Below are 14,408 nucleotides of genomic sequence, written 5' to 3'. Positions count from 1 at the left end.
GGTGTGGTCGCTTGGGTGTGCCCTCCTGGGTGTGCCCTCCTGGATGTGCCCTCTTGGGTGTACCCTCTTGGGTGTGGTCACTTGGGTGTGCCCTCGTGGGTGTGCCCTCTTGGGTGTGCCCTCCTGGGTGTGCTCTCTTGGGTGTGCTCTGTTGGGTGTGCCCTCTTGGGTGTGCTCTTTTGGGTGTGCTCTCTTGGGTGTGCCCTCTTGGGTGTACTCTCTTGGGTGTGCTCTTTTGGGTGTGCTCTCTTGGGTGTGCCCTCTTGGGTGTGGTCTCCTGGGTGTGCTCTCTTGGGTGTGCCCTCTTGGGTGACCCTTCTCCACTCCAATCCCTAGCACCCTTGCTTCCTACAAAGTGACTTAGCATCCAAAGGCTTTAGAAAAAGGTGGTTACGAGAGCTGTCCTGGGCCTGGTATGGTGTGTCAAGGCCCCCCTCACGGCCTAGCTGTCCCTCTCTGGTAACAAGCAGCACCATGCCGTGGGTTCCAGCGCCTCTCCAGAGGGAAGAGCCACCCCACAGGGTGTGAAAAGGAACAGGAAGTGGAGGCGAGCCTGAAGATGGGTGGGCCTCAAGTCCTGGGGCCTGCTCTCTCCTCCCAGAGAAACCCACTCTCGTCCCCAGGGGTCAAATGGGCCTGGCTCCTCCAGGAAGCTGGATGGAAGCTCGGTAGCTGTCACGACCACATCAGCAGCAGGCCGCCGCCACGCTCTCCCTCTCCCCTCGTCATTGCCAGGGTCCTGAGACTTAGGCTGGGTCGTCCCCAGCTGACAGGGAGTGGACCAGGCACACAAAGAGAGGACCCACAGTGTCCGGATTTAAACACCCTAACCGGTTCCTCCCTTTCTGAACTCTTGGATCCTTCCAGCAAATGCCCACCTCAAGACATTTCCCGAGAGGGGATGCAGTGTGCACATGGCGGCGGGGCGTGTCTGCTCCTGCCTGGAGCCACAGCCACAGGGCCTAGAGCCCGGAACCACAGCCTCACACAGTCCGGACAGATGGCAGCAACCAACTTTGTACTTCCACGTGTCCAGCCCAGCCCAGCCCCGACCAGCTCGCTCGTCTGGAAGCCCGGGAGCTGCGGTTACTCACGTAGGGAAACTGATGCAGCTGGTAGCCCTTCTGAGCCTCAGGAAGGGTTACAACCAGGTGTCGGGGCTGGCAGAGGCTGAATCTGCCGCAGAAAGGCTCCGCGCCACAGGTGAGGACCCCATCGGAGATGGAACCTTCTAGGCCTGGAGGTAGTTCAGAGAAAACAGCAAGGTGGTCACAGATGTTCAACAGAAAGGGCTTCACAGGCTGTGTGCAGGAAATGGGTGGTGGGCCAAGGTGATGAAGAGTGTGGGTAGAAACCAGGCACCGGGCACCCTCTGACTGTAGGGCTCCAGCTGGTAGTGGGGCTTAGTCAGGACCTCATACCCTTCCCTGGCTTTTATATTCTCTCTCCCCCCCCCCTCTCTCCGTCTCTGTCTCTCTGTCTCTGTCTCTCTCTGTCTCTCTCTCTGTCTCTCTCTCTCTGTCTCTCTCTCTGTCTCTCTCTCTGTCTCTCTCTCCCCCTCTCTCCCTCTCTCCCTCTCTCTCTTTCTCCCTCCCTCCCTCCTGACACTCTATGCCTGGGGGGGGGGAGGGCTTCAAACCATAATCCTCAGATCTCAGTCTCCTGAGTAGCTACGATTACAGGCTGGAGCTACATTATATTCGTATGTACTACTTCTTTTGTTTTGGTTTGGTTTTTGGTTTTTGTTGCTCATGGGGCTTGAACTCAGGGCCTAGGTACTATCCCTGAACCTCTTTGTGCTCAAGACCAGTGCTCTACCACCTAAGTCACAGCACCACTTCCAGCTTTCTCTGAGTAGCTGACTGGAGTTAAGAACCTCACGGACTTTGTTGCCCAGGCTGGCTTTGAACCACGATCTTCAGATCTCAGCCTCCGGCGTGGCGAGGATTACAGGCATGAGCCACGAGGGCACTGGGTCCTTCCCTCTCCATGTGCTGTGGAACTGAGCGGTCAGGCCTCCCGCCGTGGCACACAGCAGCGCCTCTGCTCCCCACTGCCCTCTCGCCGAGTGCCTCTGCAGAGCTCACAGACACCCACTTTCCCGGGTTTACGTGAGGCTGTCAGCACTTGGACAGTAAATGAAGATTGCTCCCACTTTACAGAAAGTGAAAGAGAAGGAGGAGAAAGAGGATCAGAAAGTATCAAGCCAGGGACAGCACCTTGTTCAAATCCAAGCCGGAGTAAGGTGGTGGCTGAAACAGGCTCCAGTTTACATTTCATTGCGAGTAACGCCTCGATGGTGCTTTGAATCTATTTTAAAAAATGCCAAGCGCTATGACATGGGCAGAAAGATGAACCCCAGCACTCCCGCCTCGGCCCTAATCATTTCAAGAACACGTCACCTGGACAGCCGTGGCATTTGCAGGGACCGCCGGGCTGGAGACATTGTCCCAAGAGAGAAAAAAGCTTCCTTGGCCGGATACGTTCAGCATCTAAAAGTCAAGCGTGTGCACTGAGCCCGTCTACTAACCCAGAACCCACTTCCTGGGCTTGCTGGTGCCATTCTGTCAGAACTTCTGGTTTTCGAATGAACTCTATGGTCTGGACAGCTCTGGAGCCCTGCGTGGTCTCCTGAAGAAGCTTCCCCGGCCACTTAACCGGTTCCCTTTCCTAGAGTCGGAGCAGTGAGGCTGCTAGCTGCTCACGGCCGGCCAGACCTCACCAAGGCCTTGTCCCCAGGGCCTGCCACGCTCCTCCAAGGTGGCACCTACTTTGCTTCCGGCACGCTCTCCAGAGTTGGGCACTACACACACCCACTCGGAACCACGAGGCAGAGTGGAAGCATTCGTGTCTTTCTTGGCAGTTATTTCTGGTGGTGGTAGTGGTTTGGGGGGGGGCTTGAATGCAGGGACTGGGTATTGTCCCAGAGCGTTGAAGCTCAAAATTAGCACTCTGCCATGGGAGCCACAGCTCCACTTTCAGTTTTCTGGTGGTTAATTGGAAATAAGAGTCTCTTTCCTACCCCAGCTGGCTTCAAACTGCGATCCTCAGATCTCAGCCTCCTGAGAAGCCAGATGACAGGCCTGAGCCGCCAGCGTCTCGCTAGCTTTGCATTCCTTAAGTCATTTGTTTTCTATTCTTGTTCCTTCACTACTTCTGTCCAGGTTGTTGTTAGACTAGAAGCTTTAGAAGGCCTCATTGTACATCAAGAAGTGAACCAAAAAAAATTAAAGGTTTTCAACAACCATAAGGGCAAAGCTAAGAGAACCTCAAACAACAACAACAACAACAAATAACCCTGTGGTGTGAATGTGTGTGTGTGTGTGTGTGTGCGCACGCGCACATGCGTGTTTTGACTGTACTATGGGGGAGGGGAGTCTTCAAATAAATAACCAAGTAAGGAGATCTCAGCAGGAAGGCTCCATCTGTCATCTGAACTTCCTTCCCAGCCCTTCCAGGTAGTCATTCTGCCTTGGTGGGCCCTAACCCCAGGGAGGGGATGAGGAGCTGCAGACCTGCACCTCCGGGAGCCTCTGGGCGCGGGCGTGGATCTGGTGCCGCTCGTGGAGGTAGGTGGCCACAACATCGGGGCTCAGCCAGGTGTTGTGGATCTGGAGGCCGACCCTGACTCCTCCGCTGGGGGCTGTGCCCTGGTGTTGAGCTTCCAGGTAGTATTTGACTCCACCCCGCAGCTCCATCTTGGGGGACTTCTGCTGCCACATCTCCTGGGTCCCGCGCTGCTCCCACGAGTCGAACCAGTCGTCAGTGCCAACCCCGATGAAAGCCACTCTCACCTGCACCACATCAGCAGGGCAGAAGGCCGGCCATGAGGCCTGGGCAGAAAACCACGCACAGGGCATTCAGAAGCCCCAGGCTCCCTGACTAGATGATTCTTCGCCCTGTGGGGGTTATGCTTCTTCATCTCCCCTCTTTCTCTCTTTTTCTCAGCTTCCTAGTATTATTTTTAGTTTTTAATTGTTTTTGTTTTTTAGGTTCTTTTTCCCCTGGGCCCCCAGCCTCTATGCAAGCGCTGCCTCTCTCCAGGACTGTTTTCTCCCTGTCTTAGCCCTGGAAAGGCTCGCGTGCTTTAGGAGTCTCCTTGGCACTTCTTAGTCCAATCCAATTGGCCATGAGGATTAACCATCACAATGGGGTATATTAAAAAACAACAGCCAGCATACCACTCTGGGCGTCTATTGTGTATGAAATAGTAGTATTGGCTAGGAGTGTGGTCTAGTGGTAGAGTGCTTGCCCAGCATGCACAAAGACCCGGGTTCGATTCCTCGGTACCACATAGAAAAAAGCCAGAAATGGCGCTGTGGCTCAAGAGGTAGAACTCTAGCCTTGAGAAAGCCCAAGGACAGTGCTCAGGCCCTGAGCCCCAGCCCAAGACTGGCAAAAAAAAAATAAAAAGAAATAGTAGTATTAATCTTTTGAGATATCTAGCATGGCTCTGCCACTCAAATCTGCCAGTGGTTCTCAGCCAACTAGCAAATCAACTTCAAAGATACCCACTAAACATCTTGCGTTGCTTTCTGAGAGGCACCAGTGAACTTTAGCCACTCTTGTAAAGGCATCCTCAGATTTGATGGAAAGATTCATACATGAGGCCCGCTACATCCTTAATCCAAAATTAGTGGCAAAGCAGGAGTCAGACAAGACTGAGTTTCAACCCTGGAAATGCCCAAGAAGCCAGGGGACAGCCATGTAATCCAGTGAAGGTAAGAGTCACAGTACATAGAAACCAGGTTGTCAATGAAAGCTTGATAAAGAATAGACACCATGATATTTAGCCAAAGCATTCTTCAACAACTCAGGTCGCTGCGGTGACGTGTCACAGATCACAGCTGTCTCTAGAGCACAAAAGCTCTGGCTTTGATTCTCCCTTGTCTCATGGATATAGGAATAGTGGCAATAAAGGAAAGGAAAATAAGTGACTACCTTATCTCGGGGCTCCTCTGACCAACTGAAATATAAGGAAGCTTGACTGTCTGCCTGGATCCAAAATGTGTAGTTATTTGCCTCAGGAGCCACGAAGAACCCACTGAGCCGAGCCCTGCCCAATGAAGAACAGTGTTAGTCCAGAGTGGTCAAGGCCTGGGTTGGGCTTGTCATGTCATCCAGCTGTCCCTGATCGTCTCGGTGGAGACGACCCCATCCTCAGTGCCGTGGGGTGGTCTAGACTAGGAAGAGTGATGCCATGTGCCCTGTCTTCCCATGACCACCGGGCCCCTGCAGCGCTGTCACCCACAGCACAGGACCTCGGGGAAGCCCCGCTGAGCCCACTGACAAGTGTCCTGGTCCCCCCTCACAGCCCATCAGCGTTAGAAGTGGAAACAGGGGGACAGCTGATTTGAGGTCAGCCTGGACAGAGCTCTCTCCCGGCCTCCAGGGACAAGCCCTCCAATCCTTGACAGCAGCCAACTGTCAGTTTCTTCTCGAGCTCAGCTCCATGTGTCAGATGATAATCATGCCCACAGAGGTGGCATTATACAAAACATGAGCTGCACATATGGATCTGGAGATGGCTGTGCCGAGGGTCTGAGCGCCCTTTGCCAGGCCAACACTAGTGAACACCGCCCCCACCCCCACCCCAGCTCTGCTCTGGTTGAATTGCTGTGGTGATAAGCTCTTCCTTGGAAATCTCCCTTCCTTTCTTCTCTATACCTAACCTCATATGAATGAGTAAATCTGTCTTCAATAGAAATTCCGACCTTTCCAACAACATACCTGAAAGGTTGTCCTTCCTTCGACCAAAACCCCAATGGAGAGCTAGCATTGGGGACAATCTGCCAGCGGTACCCAGGGCTGGCTTCAGTCAGCTCCAAGCCCTCAGACACATCTGCGACTTCAAACAGAAGCCCTCTGTTGCCTGAAAGACACACACATAGCCCTCAGGCAGACAGCATTCCATCCCAAACTGGGGCACAAGATGATGGGAGCACAGAGTGTGGAGGTGAGCCGCTGGAAACCAGCTGCAGAGACATCTCGTGAGTGTCTCGGCCCACATGACAGAGGTTCTGGGAAGCAGAATCTATTCCTTGGATACAAATTAGCACCTTCGCCAAAGGAGGCTTGATCAGAAACAGTAAGGGGAGACACACTCAAAGGTCTAGGTACTCCTTGGAGAACCAAATACACTCCGAGGTCCAGATACTCCTCAGAGGACTAGATACTCTCAGAGGTCCCTTGTCACTGATACCTGGATTTGGCAGTCAAGTCCTAGAGAGACTGAGAAGGCACAAACAAGGACTGCTGTTGCAAGAAGGGCAGTGTAGTGTGTGCGTGTAAAATGGCTGTTCTTTTTGCTTCTGAAGAGGAAGTAAGCTTCAGTATCTTGTCAGGTCCAGGGCAGCTTAGCATTCCATTCTATACAATTCCCTATTCCCAGAAAACTAGTTTTGTTTTGTTTTCAAGTGTCATGACCTTCATTTTCAAGCCTATACACAGAGCCAATCATATGGTGTGTCTTTGTCATTGAACATGTTAAATAAGCTGAACTTATTTATGTTTTCTATTAAGCAAACCTTGAGGCCAAAAGACACACATGCAATCAACATTGGATAGTAACTTGGGCTGAGAGTAAAAGCTCAGGACTTCCACATTTGTGAGTTCAGATGCCAGCTCCACCACTTACTAGATATGGAGCTTTGAGAAACTGATTAATATCCTTATGACTTTATTAACTCTTACATTAAAATGGGACTAAGATACATAACTAACACACTCAAAAAATTCATGAATATGTGCTCAATATGTAAAGTTACTACTTCTATTCATCATTAATTCCTAAAATGGAAAGAGAGATATGGGATAAGTAGAAAATGAAGAGCCTATGCAAAAACTTCCTTTACCCCTGGGTTTCTCCATCTTGGTGCTTTTGTCTGGGCTCTGCTAGTGCAAGCTGAGCACTGTAGAATATTTTGCTGCATCTCTGATCTCTGTTCACTGGATGCCAGTTTCCACCACCTCTCTGGGGTATGATGACCCAAATTGTTCCCATAGATTGTCAAATGTCCCCTGAGAAGCTCTGCTATGTGCAGTAATTCACCTAATGTCCACAGAAGAACCTTCAAAAGCTTTTCATATAGGACATTACTAACTAACTACTTTCCAGAAATCATTCTACCCCGACTCCAGGAGATGTTGCAGAAACACTCAAGAAGGGAGCAGGTTTTCTATTGCCTGACTCAGGAAGCTCACGTCCCCTCCGTGACTTGCTCACTGGTCTTTTTGTCCTCAAATGAGAGATTTGCATAATTCAAAACTGCAGATCTGGGAGCAGGAGAATTCTCCAGCCAGTGCTTTGCATGCGTTTTCACACCTGAGTGGCCTTTCTTTAGAAAGCTTTCCTCCCTGAGGGCCTCTCATGGTCCTCATCTCCGGATGAGACTCTGCATCTAGTCTAACCATCCCGTCAGCCCCGGGCACACACACACACGCAGGGGCTGTGGTTCTGGGCCGAGGAACATGTCAGCATCCCTTGATCCATAACTACACCTGAACCGCCCATTCTCATGCTCAGCAGAAAGAAAAAATGTGTGCAGCCATGAGGAGCAAGCTTTAAACGGGACAGGTGGAACCTGTCATGCCACCACCTCCATTTTAGCCCACTGAGGCACATCCTGGTGGCAAGGACCCCCCCACACACACACACCTCTATTTCTCAAAGCAGCAGACAGATGCCCACAGGGGAGAAGCACAGGGTTAGATGCCCTGTGGGTCACACACTGCTCTTGTCTAGGTCTGCTGCTGTGACACAGAGCGTGCTTCACTGTTCCTTGTCTCTCTGGTGATGGGCGTGGGAAGGACCGGCCACAGACAAGGAGGCCATGTGGCACTGGCCAGGAGGGCAAGGTGGGGGTGGGGAGGTGCGTGTGGCTGGCCAGCCTCGCCCAGCCACACCCTGTCTGGGGCTGGGCACATGGGGTGGCTTAGCAGCTGCAGAATGAGAACGGCACACATTCGTAGAAAAGCCGGGGCCATGCTGTCGAGGGCCTAGGGCTCACCGACGTGCACAATTCAACATGTGGGCGTCACCTACTGACACCCCATGATGAAGTGTGAAAGTTCACTCACCCCACGGCTCCCCAGACCTCCTTACCTGCCTGAGGCGCAGTGAGCCTCGTGCCTTTTCCTGGAGCCCTGGTGGAGCACGTGATCTCCTGAGGTGACAGGCGGCTGACGTCACAGGGGATGCCTAAGAGGAATTATAAGTTCAGGGCGCACACACGGAGAGCTCAGGATGGACAGGCGATGGCACGTTTGGTGTCATCTACCAAGATGCTGGCAGGGCCAGACTGAACAAAGGCCAGGCAAGGGGCAGGTCCAAGCAGCAGGGCACCAGGCAGCTCCCGTGGGCAGGAAGAGAACCACATCATGCAGCAGCACTTGCTGAGGATCCCTGGGTCCCTGCCCACCCGAGGGCAGCCCTGGGGGGGGAGGGAGCATTCCAGGGGAGCTTGCCTGTGTCCCCTGTGGCTCTGGAGGGGAGTTTTCAGCAGAAACAGACCTATGTAGAAAGCCCAGCATCCCCTGTCCTCCCTACCCCAAAGATGGCGACCCCCTAGAGACATCGACCCCTAGGGGAGTTGTCCAGTATTGCAAGCATGCTTGCGGGACATTGTATTGCTATGACATATTTTCAGAGTAACAGGACCAAAATTCCACAAAGCCCCCACCTAACCCAGCTGGAAAGACCACCGTCAAGGGGAGGTTAGAAATGAGAGGTGCACAGAGCCAGCCTGGCAGCGCTAAGTCCCGTGAAGTGTTCTCAGCCGCGTCAACACAGCTACCTGCAACCGTAACCTGGACAGGAGCGTGGAAGAAGTCTCCTGTAATGGTGATGTCTGTTCTTCCCCCAAGGCTCCCCGTTTCTGGAAACACAGATAGAATTTCTGCAAGGGGTTAAAAAGAAAAAGTAAGTTTCTAAATATAGATCAGAATATGACCCAGATAATAATACAATAATAGAAACATTCGTACTTTATCTTTGGACTTTTCAAGTCCTGTCACAATTGGCATTTTGCTAATAATAGTCATTTTCATATGCACACAATAAAAAAGACTATAGATACAGATAGATAGATAGATGCATGTGTATGTATATATATATATAATACAGGATCAGATCAATATCTAAAAGGAAGGGCACATGTAGAGTTACTTAGGCACTGGCAAAAGTCCTCACAAACCACCAGGCTTCCCTAGAAAATCTGCCTCTCCACCACCAGGCCTTGAGCTTTACATCAGGGAAGCGGCGGCTGTAACATGGAGGAATATGGAGGAATCAGCCTTGGAGGCATCGCTCATGTTGTAATGATGATAATTTAAATAAAGCAGCTGTGTACACACTTACAGACCCATACAATGCTTAGCAATAATAGTAACAAATGACTGCCCTGAGTTACGCGTTCACTGTACTATCCCTTTCCTTGTTATTTTGCAGTGTACTACTTATAAAACACTATGTCGTGTTGTATGAGCAGTAATTTCACACACCTGCCCTTTACCTCGCCTCTTGATTTCATGACAAGGCCACACGGAACAGCTGACTCATGACAGCTAGGTCTGTGTAAGTCCGTGCTTGTGTTTGCACAAGCACGATAGCACACCTTTCTCAGAACATTGATGTGGGATACGCGGTTTATAAGAACTCAAGCAGATACTGATGCAAGCAATTGAATTTTAACTACTACCAAAGAACCATCCGTACCATGAGGGATATTTTCAGCTGTTAATGGTCAGAGAAGATTCCAGAAGAAAAAAAAAAAAAAGAAGCCCAGTGGTACATGAGCAATGAAAGAAGGGACAGAGGAATGGGAGGAACAGGAACAGCGTACCTGAGTGAGTCTGGTAGAGGAAAAGGTCCTGCTTAGCACTGATCAGCCACGCACTCTTGTCTACCATCGACCTGCAAGAAAAAGACAATGCTGCATTTTATAGAGAAAACATCTGTCATGGCCTTCTTTTAAGTTGGCTGCCTGAAAGCAAGATGGGGAAGGAGCCCCAGTCCCTTGAAGATGCCAGCTCCTTTCCACAACCAGAGAGCCACGTGACTGGGGCAGAGTTTGTCTTCTCATCTCCAAAATTCTCTCGGAGGGAAACAGTATTTACCATGCACAGCCTCAAGAGCACTAAACGGAATGAAAGATGTGGAAGAGCCGAGCACCAAGCTGGGCTACCCTGGATAATAAGTCCGTCCATTTTGTCTTTGAGGAAAAGAGAGAGAAAACCATCTATCCTTTGAGCTATAAAGCTAACCATGTCGCCAGCATCACAATGAAATTAATACCTGATAAACAATATGCCAGGAAGGAAAACATGTAGCAAATTGTTTACGGAGTAGCAGAATACGAGGTAAGACACACAGAAATCCAGAATCCTCATTTGTCTATTTCTCCAAAACCTGATGAGGTTGGAGCCTTGTATCTGGAAGAAGGCCCTGGGTAAAGGGCACCATGCCCTCTCACAAAACTTCATTCCACGGGAGAATGTAAGACACCAGAAGCAGGTATACAGATGGGTCTGGAGCCAACTCGAGATCGTCTCCCCCTGTTCTGTGCCAGCACCACACAGAGGCAAGCCAGGTCTGCCCAGGAGCGGTGGGCAGTTATTACGTTCACCCATAGATTGGAAACCAAGGGGGTGGGTGGTGCTTCAAGATACAGTTCCATCAGCTGGGATTGAAATTTCCCATCAATGCAGTAACAGAAAGTATGTAGGGTAAAGGAGAGAGGAAAGATGCTTTGAAAACCAATCTGCCTTCTCCCAGTTACTTACTTTCCTCTGTTGAACACAGAGAAACTGACATTCTGGGATCCTGGAATGCAAAGACACACGTTAATGGCAAGATTGGCAGGAATTTCCGGGGCCAGGTACTTTTGCCACAGACACAAGGTGCCATGGTACCAAGCCCCTAAGGGCTTGACAGACTGCCAACAACAGAAAGACCTGAAAGACCTATAGACTGCTGGTAAGACCCCAGGCTTAGATTTACAAATGCTGACCCACTGCATAACAGCTTTACTTTTCTTACCTAAAAAGACAGGGAAAGGGGCCAGGGGTTTGGCCTAGTGGTAGAGTGCTTGCCTAGCATGCACAAAGCCCTGGGTTTGATTCCTAGCTACCTACCACACATACAGAAAAAGCCAAAAGTGTGCTATGGCTCAAGTGGTAGAGTGTCTTGAGAAAGCACAAAGAGTGCCCAGGCCCTGACCCAGGACTGGCAAAAAAAAAAAAAGTAGGGAAAAAAATTCACCAACTTCCTAGGCTGATTGCGAGGGTTCATAGATGAGCTGGTTTGTATTGTGTTTTCAGGAATTTCCCAGTTACTATGATTATGATTGCTATTATTATCAGCCTCATGAAAATCGATGGCTGACATGGTTCTTTCTGATGGAGAGGAAGGCAAGGAGAAAACCCTAAAACTACATTACTGCTCTGACAGACCAATGTAGTCGCCGTCCACACGACACTGCAGAGTGCCAAGACCCCCATGCTCTTGAACCAGGTAGCTGTGGAGGAAAAAGGAAACCAAGCTGTGACATCCCAGTTCAGACGTTCCCACACACTCAACCAACAAAGGAACAAATAAAGACAATGGGAAAATTCAGAGAAAGCGAATGGACACCGAAGACAGCTGGGGACAACCAGGTAAATAGCTTGGATTAGTCATGAACTACAGATATCAACACAAGGTGAAAGACAAGGTGTAACCTAATCCTGTCTTCCATCTGCTCCCTTACTTCTAGATTCTAATATGTGACAAGTGTAGCAAAACCATCAGCAGAATGATAAACTCAAAAAAATTGTAATAATCCTTGGCAAACCTAATGAGGACACAAGAAGAAAAACACATTGTTCAAATAACTAAACACTAGTCCCAAACAATTCGGCCTCAGAAGATGATTACTATAGGGACCTCAAAGGAAAATTAATCCACTTAGTCCAGGATGAGGTAAAAATCCAGCAAAGTGCTGGTTGTATGAACTAGAGCTAGCAGACACTCTTTTTGCTTTTTGTCAGTCCTGGGGCTTGAACTCGGGACCTGAGCACTGTCCTTAGGCTTTCTCAAGGCTAGAGCTCCACCACTTGAGCCACAGCACCACTTCCGGCTTTTCTATGTATGTGGTACTGAGGAATTGAACGAGGGTCTTTGTGCATGCTAGGCAAGCACTCCACTCCCAGCCCGAGACACTCTTTGTTTTAAACATCGGTTGCTGTTTTCTTTGGATTGTGCTACAGTGGCTAGAGGCAAGGACTCCAAAGGAGTCTGAGTCAAACAGAGCTCCAGTCCCAGTTTGGCTGCCTGTTCTCCACGAGGCCTTCAGCAAGTCACTTTACCATTCTCTGTCTTAGTTTCCTCATCTATAAAGAGAGACTAATAGTCACAAACAGTCCCGAGACTAATGAGTGGCTTCAGTACTAAGTACTAGGCAAGCCTGAGCCCTTAAGAACTATTTATTTGTTTCAAGAAGACTTTAGATTCTACTTCAATGTACATTTTGAATCAATTCTTGTGTCTTTTCCCTTAAACCTAAAAGTAGAGCTGTTAATAGTTATGAGTGACTTATACAGTTATGGTTATGTGGTCATATGTATATTATATTCTTAGGAAAGAATCCAAAAGCACAAACACCTGTAAGTAAAGAAACACTCACCGGCTTCCATTTTGTCTGTTTATAAGAGAACAAGGAGTTACCCACTTGTCTCCTTGAGCTTCCAAGACCAATGGGCTGGGGGAGGAAAAGGACAGAAGACAGGATAAAATGGTACAGTGCACCCAGTAAATCTGACTGCCAAAACTCAGTGACTAATAGAACTCTCTGAATTTATGGGGGGACACAGTGGCAGGGGGCTGATGGAGGTGGAGTCAAATTCTCTTCCAGGAAGTAGGGCTGGGCTCGTGGTCCAAGCTTCTGTACTACACAGGGACTATTTGCTCTTGCCATCCTTCATACAAGCTAGTCGGTCTACTCCAAGGGATTGTGAGTGTTGTCTTTCTTCCCGTCTTTAAGTGCTTGGATCCTAGACCAAGGCCAGAAAGGGGACCAGGTGACATTTTGACCAGGATGTACCTGGGATTTAGAGGAATCCTTGGCAAGACAAGTTGACCATGACTTAGTGCCAGAAATCCAGGGCAAAATCAGAGAGAGGAAGAAAGCCTCCAATCCATCCAGAGGGAGGGAAAAAACTTAGACATGGGGTATCAACTCCAAGTTGCTAGGGAGATGGTATTTCTTCCATTTTCTATGTTCTCACAATACGTGCATTCCTTGTTGAATGAGGACAGTTAGAGCTTCACACAGACTGCACAATCTCAACACTGCCTGTCTTGGTTTTTTTTTTCTCTCCCTAGCATGGATGGCCCAGTAAGACTTCTTGTTTAACAAGTTTTAAGTGAAGAAAGTCATGTTGGCAGCTTAATTACACACACACACACACACACACACACTCACACACACACACACTCACACACACTCACACACACACACTCACACACACACACACACTCTAAAAACTCAATGGCCCTTAGCTCCTGACTCCACTCACAAGATATCTAAATATGTAAATGAATAACAATCAAATAAAGAAGCCACCCTCATCTTTTATGTTGACATATCACTTTATAAAAAGCTTACTTTAGGCTCCAGTGACTTACATCTGTAATCCTAGCTATTCAGGAGGCTGAGAGCTGAGGATTAAAGTTTGAAGCAGGGAAGTGTGTGAGACTCTTATCTCCAATTGACCATTACAAAGCCAGAAGTGGAGGAGTGACTCAAGAGGTAGGAGTGCTAGCCCTGAGCAATATAAAGCTCGGGGACAACACCAGGCTCTGTGTTCAAGCCTCAAGACTGGCAAGAGAAACAGAAAGAGAGAGAGCAAGAGAAAGAAGGAAAGAAAGGGAGAGAAAGAGAAAATTTAGCCTGGGAGAGATGAAAGGAAAGGTAAAAACCAAACTAGAGTGGCTACAGATGCAATTATAGTAGAGTTTGCACTTAGCCCAGAGTGACTAGCTGTTAGTAAATAAGTGTACCAATTTAATCGACTATTCACAATTACATTAAGAGAGTAAAAGGGGAGAGGAGAAAAAGAGCAGTTCTGCCACACATTGCTATCAAGAAATCTGGCCCTGGGGAGGCCAATGGCCTCCCACAGAATGCTCAAGAGACACTTGCCTACCTGTCCAGGTACTCCTCTCCGAGGTCGAAGGCTTCCAGCCTCCCGGTGATGATCCAGCCATACACCTCAATGAGCTTTCCTGTGGTAAGAGCAGTTCCAATTTCTTTAGTGGACTCAGCCCAGATACCTATGACAAACTGTGGCGAGCTTGACCACGAGGTATGCGACTAACACTGCTTAACTAAACTGCATCGCAGTAAAGATGGGGTGTACTCCAGTTATCA

At 49.3% G+C, this 14,408-nt stretch overlaps 1 protein-coding gene across 1 annotated transcript in view; it reads right to left on the bottom strand.

The window, feature by feature from the left end:
* Pkhd1 (PKHD1 ciliary IPT domain containing fibrocystin/polyductin) overlaps positions 1 to 14,408 on the bottom strand; it is a 262,115-nt gene that overhangs the window by 236,584 nt on the left and 11,123 nt on the right. The window contains exons 7-19 of the mRNA XM_090356513.1: positions 14,185 to 14,263; positions 12,663 to 12,737; positions 11,452 to 11,516; positions 10,783 to 10,822; positions 9,843 to 9,913; positions 8,796 to 8,897; positions 8,105 to 8,200; positions 5,731 to 5,872; positions 4,942 to 5,056; positions 3,516 to 3,794; positions 2,403 to 2,492; positions 2,220 to 2,310; positions 1,095 to 1,237 (exon numbers count right to left, since the gene is read on the bottom strand). Of these exons, the coding sequence (XP_090212639.1) occupies positions 1,095 to 1,237; positions 2,220 to 2,310; positions 2,403 to 2,492; positions 3,516 to 3,794; positions 4,942 to 5,056; positions 5,731 to 5,872; positions 8,105 to 8,200; positions 8,796 to 8,897; positions 9,843 to 9,913; positions 10,783 to 10,822; positions 11,452 to 11,516; positions 12,663 to 12,737; positions 14,185 to 14,263 (1,388 nt within the window). The remainder of the gene's footprint in view (positions 1 to 1,094; positions 1,238 to 2,219; positions 2,311 to 2,402; positions 2,493 to 3,515; positions 3,795 to 4,941; positions 5,057 to 5,730; positions 5,873 to 8,104; positions 8,201 to 8,795; positions 8,898 to 9,842; positions 9,914 to 10,782; positions 10,823 to 11,451; positions 11,517 to 12,662; positions 12,738 to 14,184; positions 14,264 to 14,408) is intronic.

The sequence above is a fragment of the Megascapheus bottae genome, chromosome 22, assembly GCF_031878675.1.
Source record: "Megascapheus bottae isolate mThoBot1 chromosome 22, mThoBot2.hap1, whole genome shotgun sequence".
Classification (NCBI taxonomy): Eukaryota; Metazoa; Chordata; class Mammalia; order Rodentia; family Geomyidae; genus Megascapheus; species Megascapheus bottae.
Note: the sequence above shows the minus strand (reverse complement) of the source record. Positions and strands in the feature narration are given on the sequence as shown.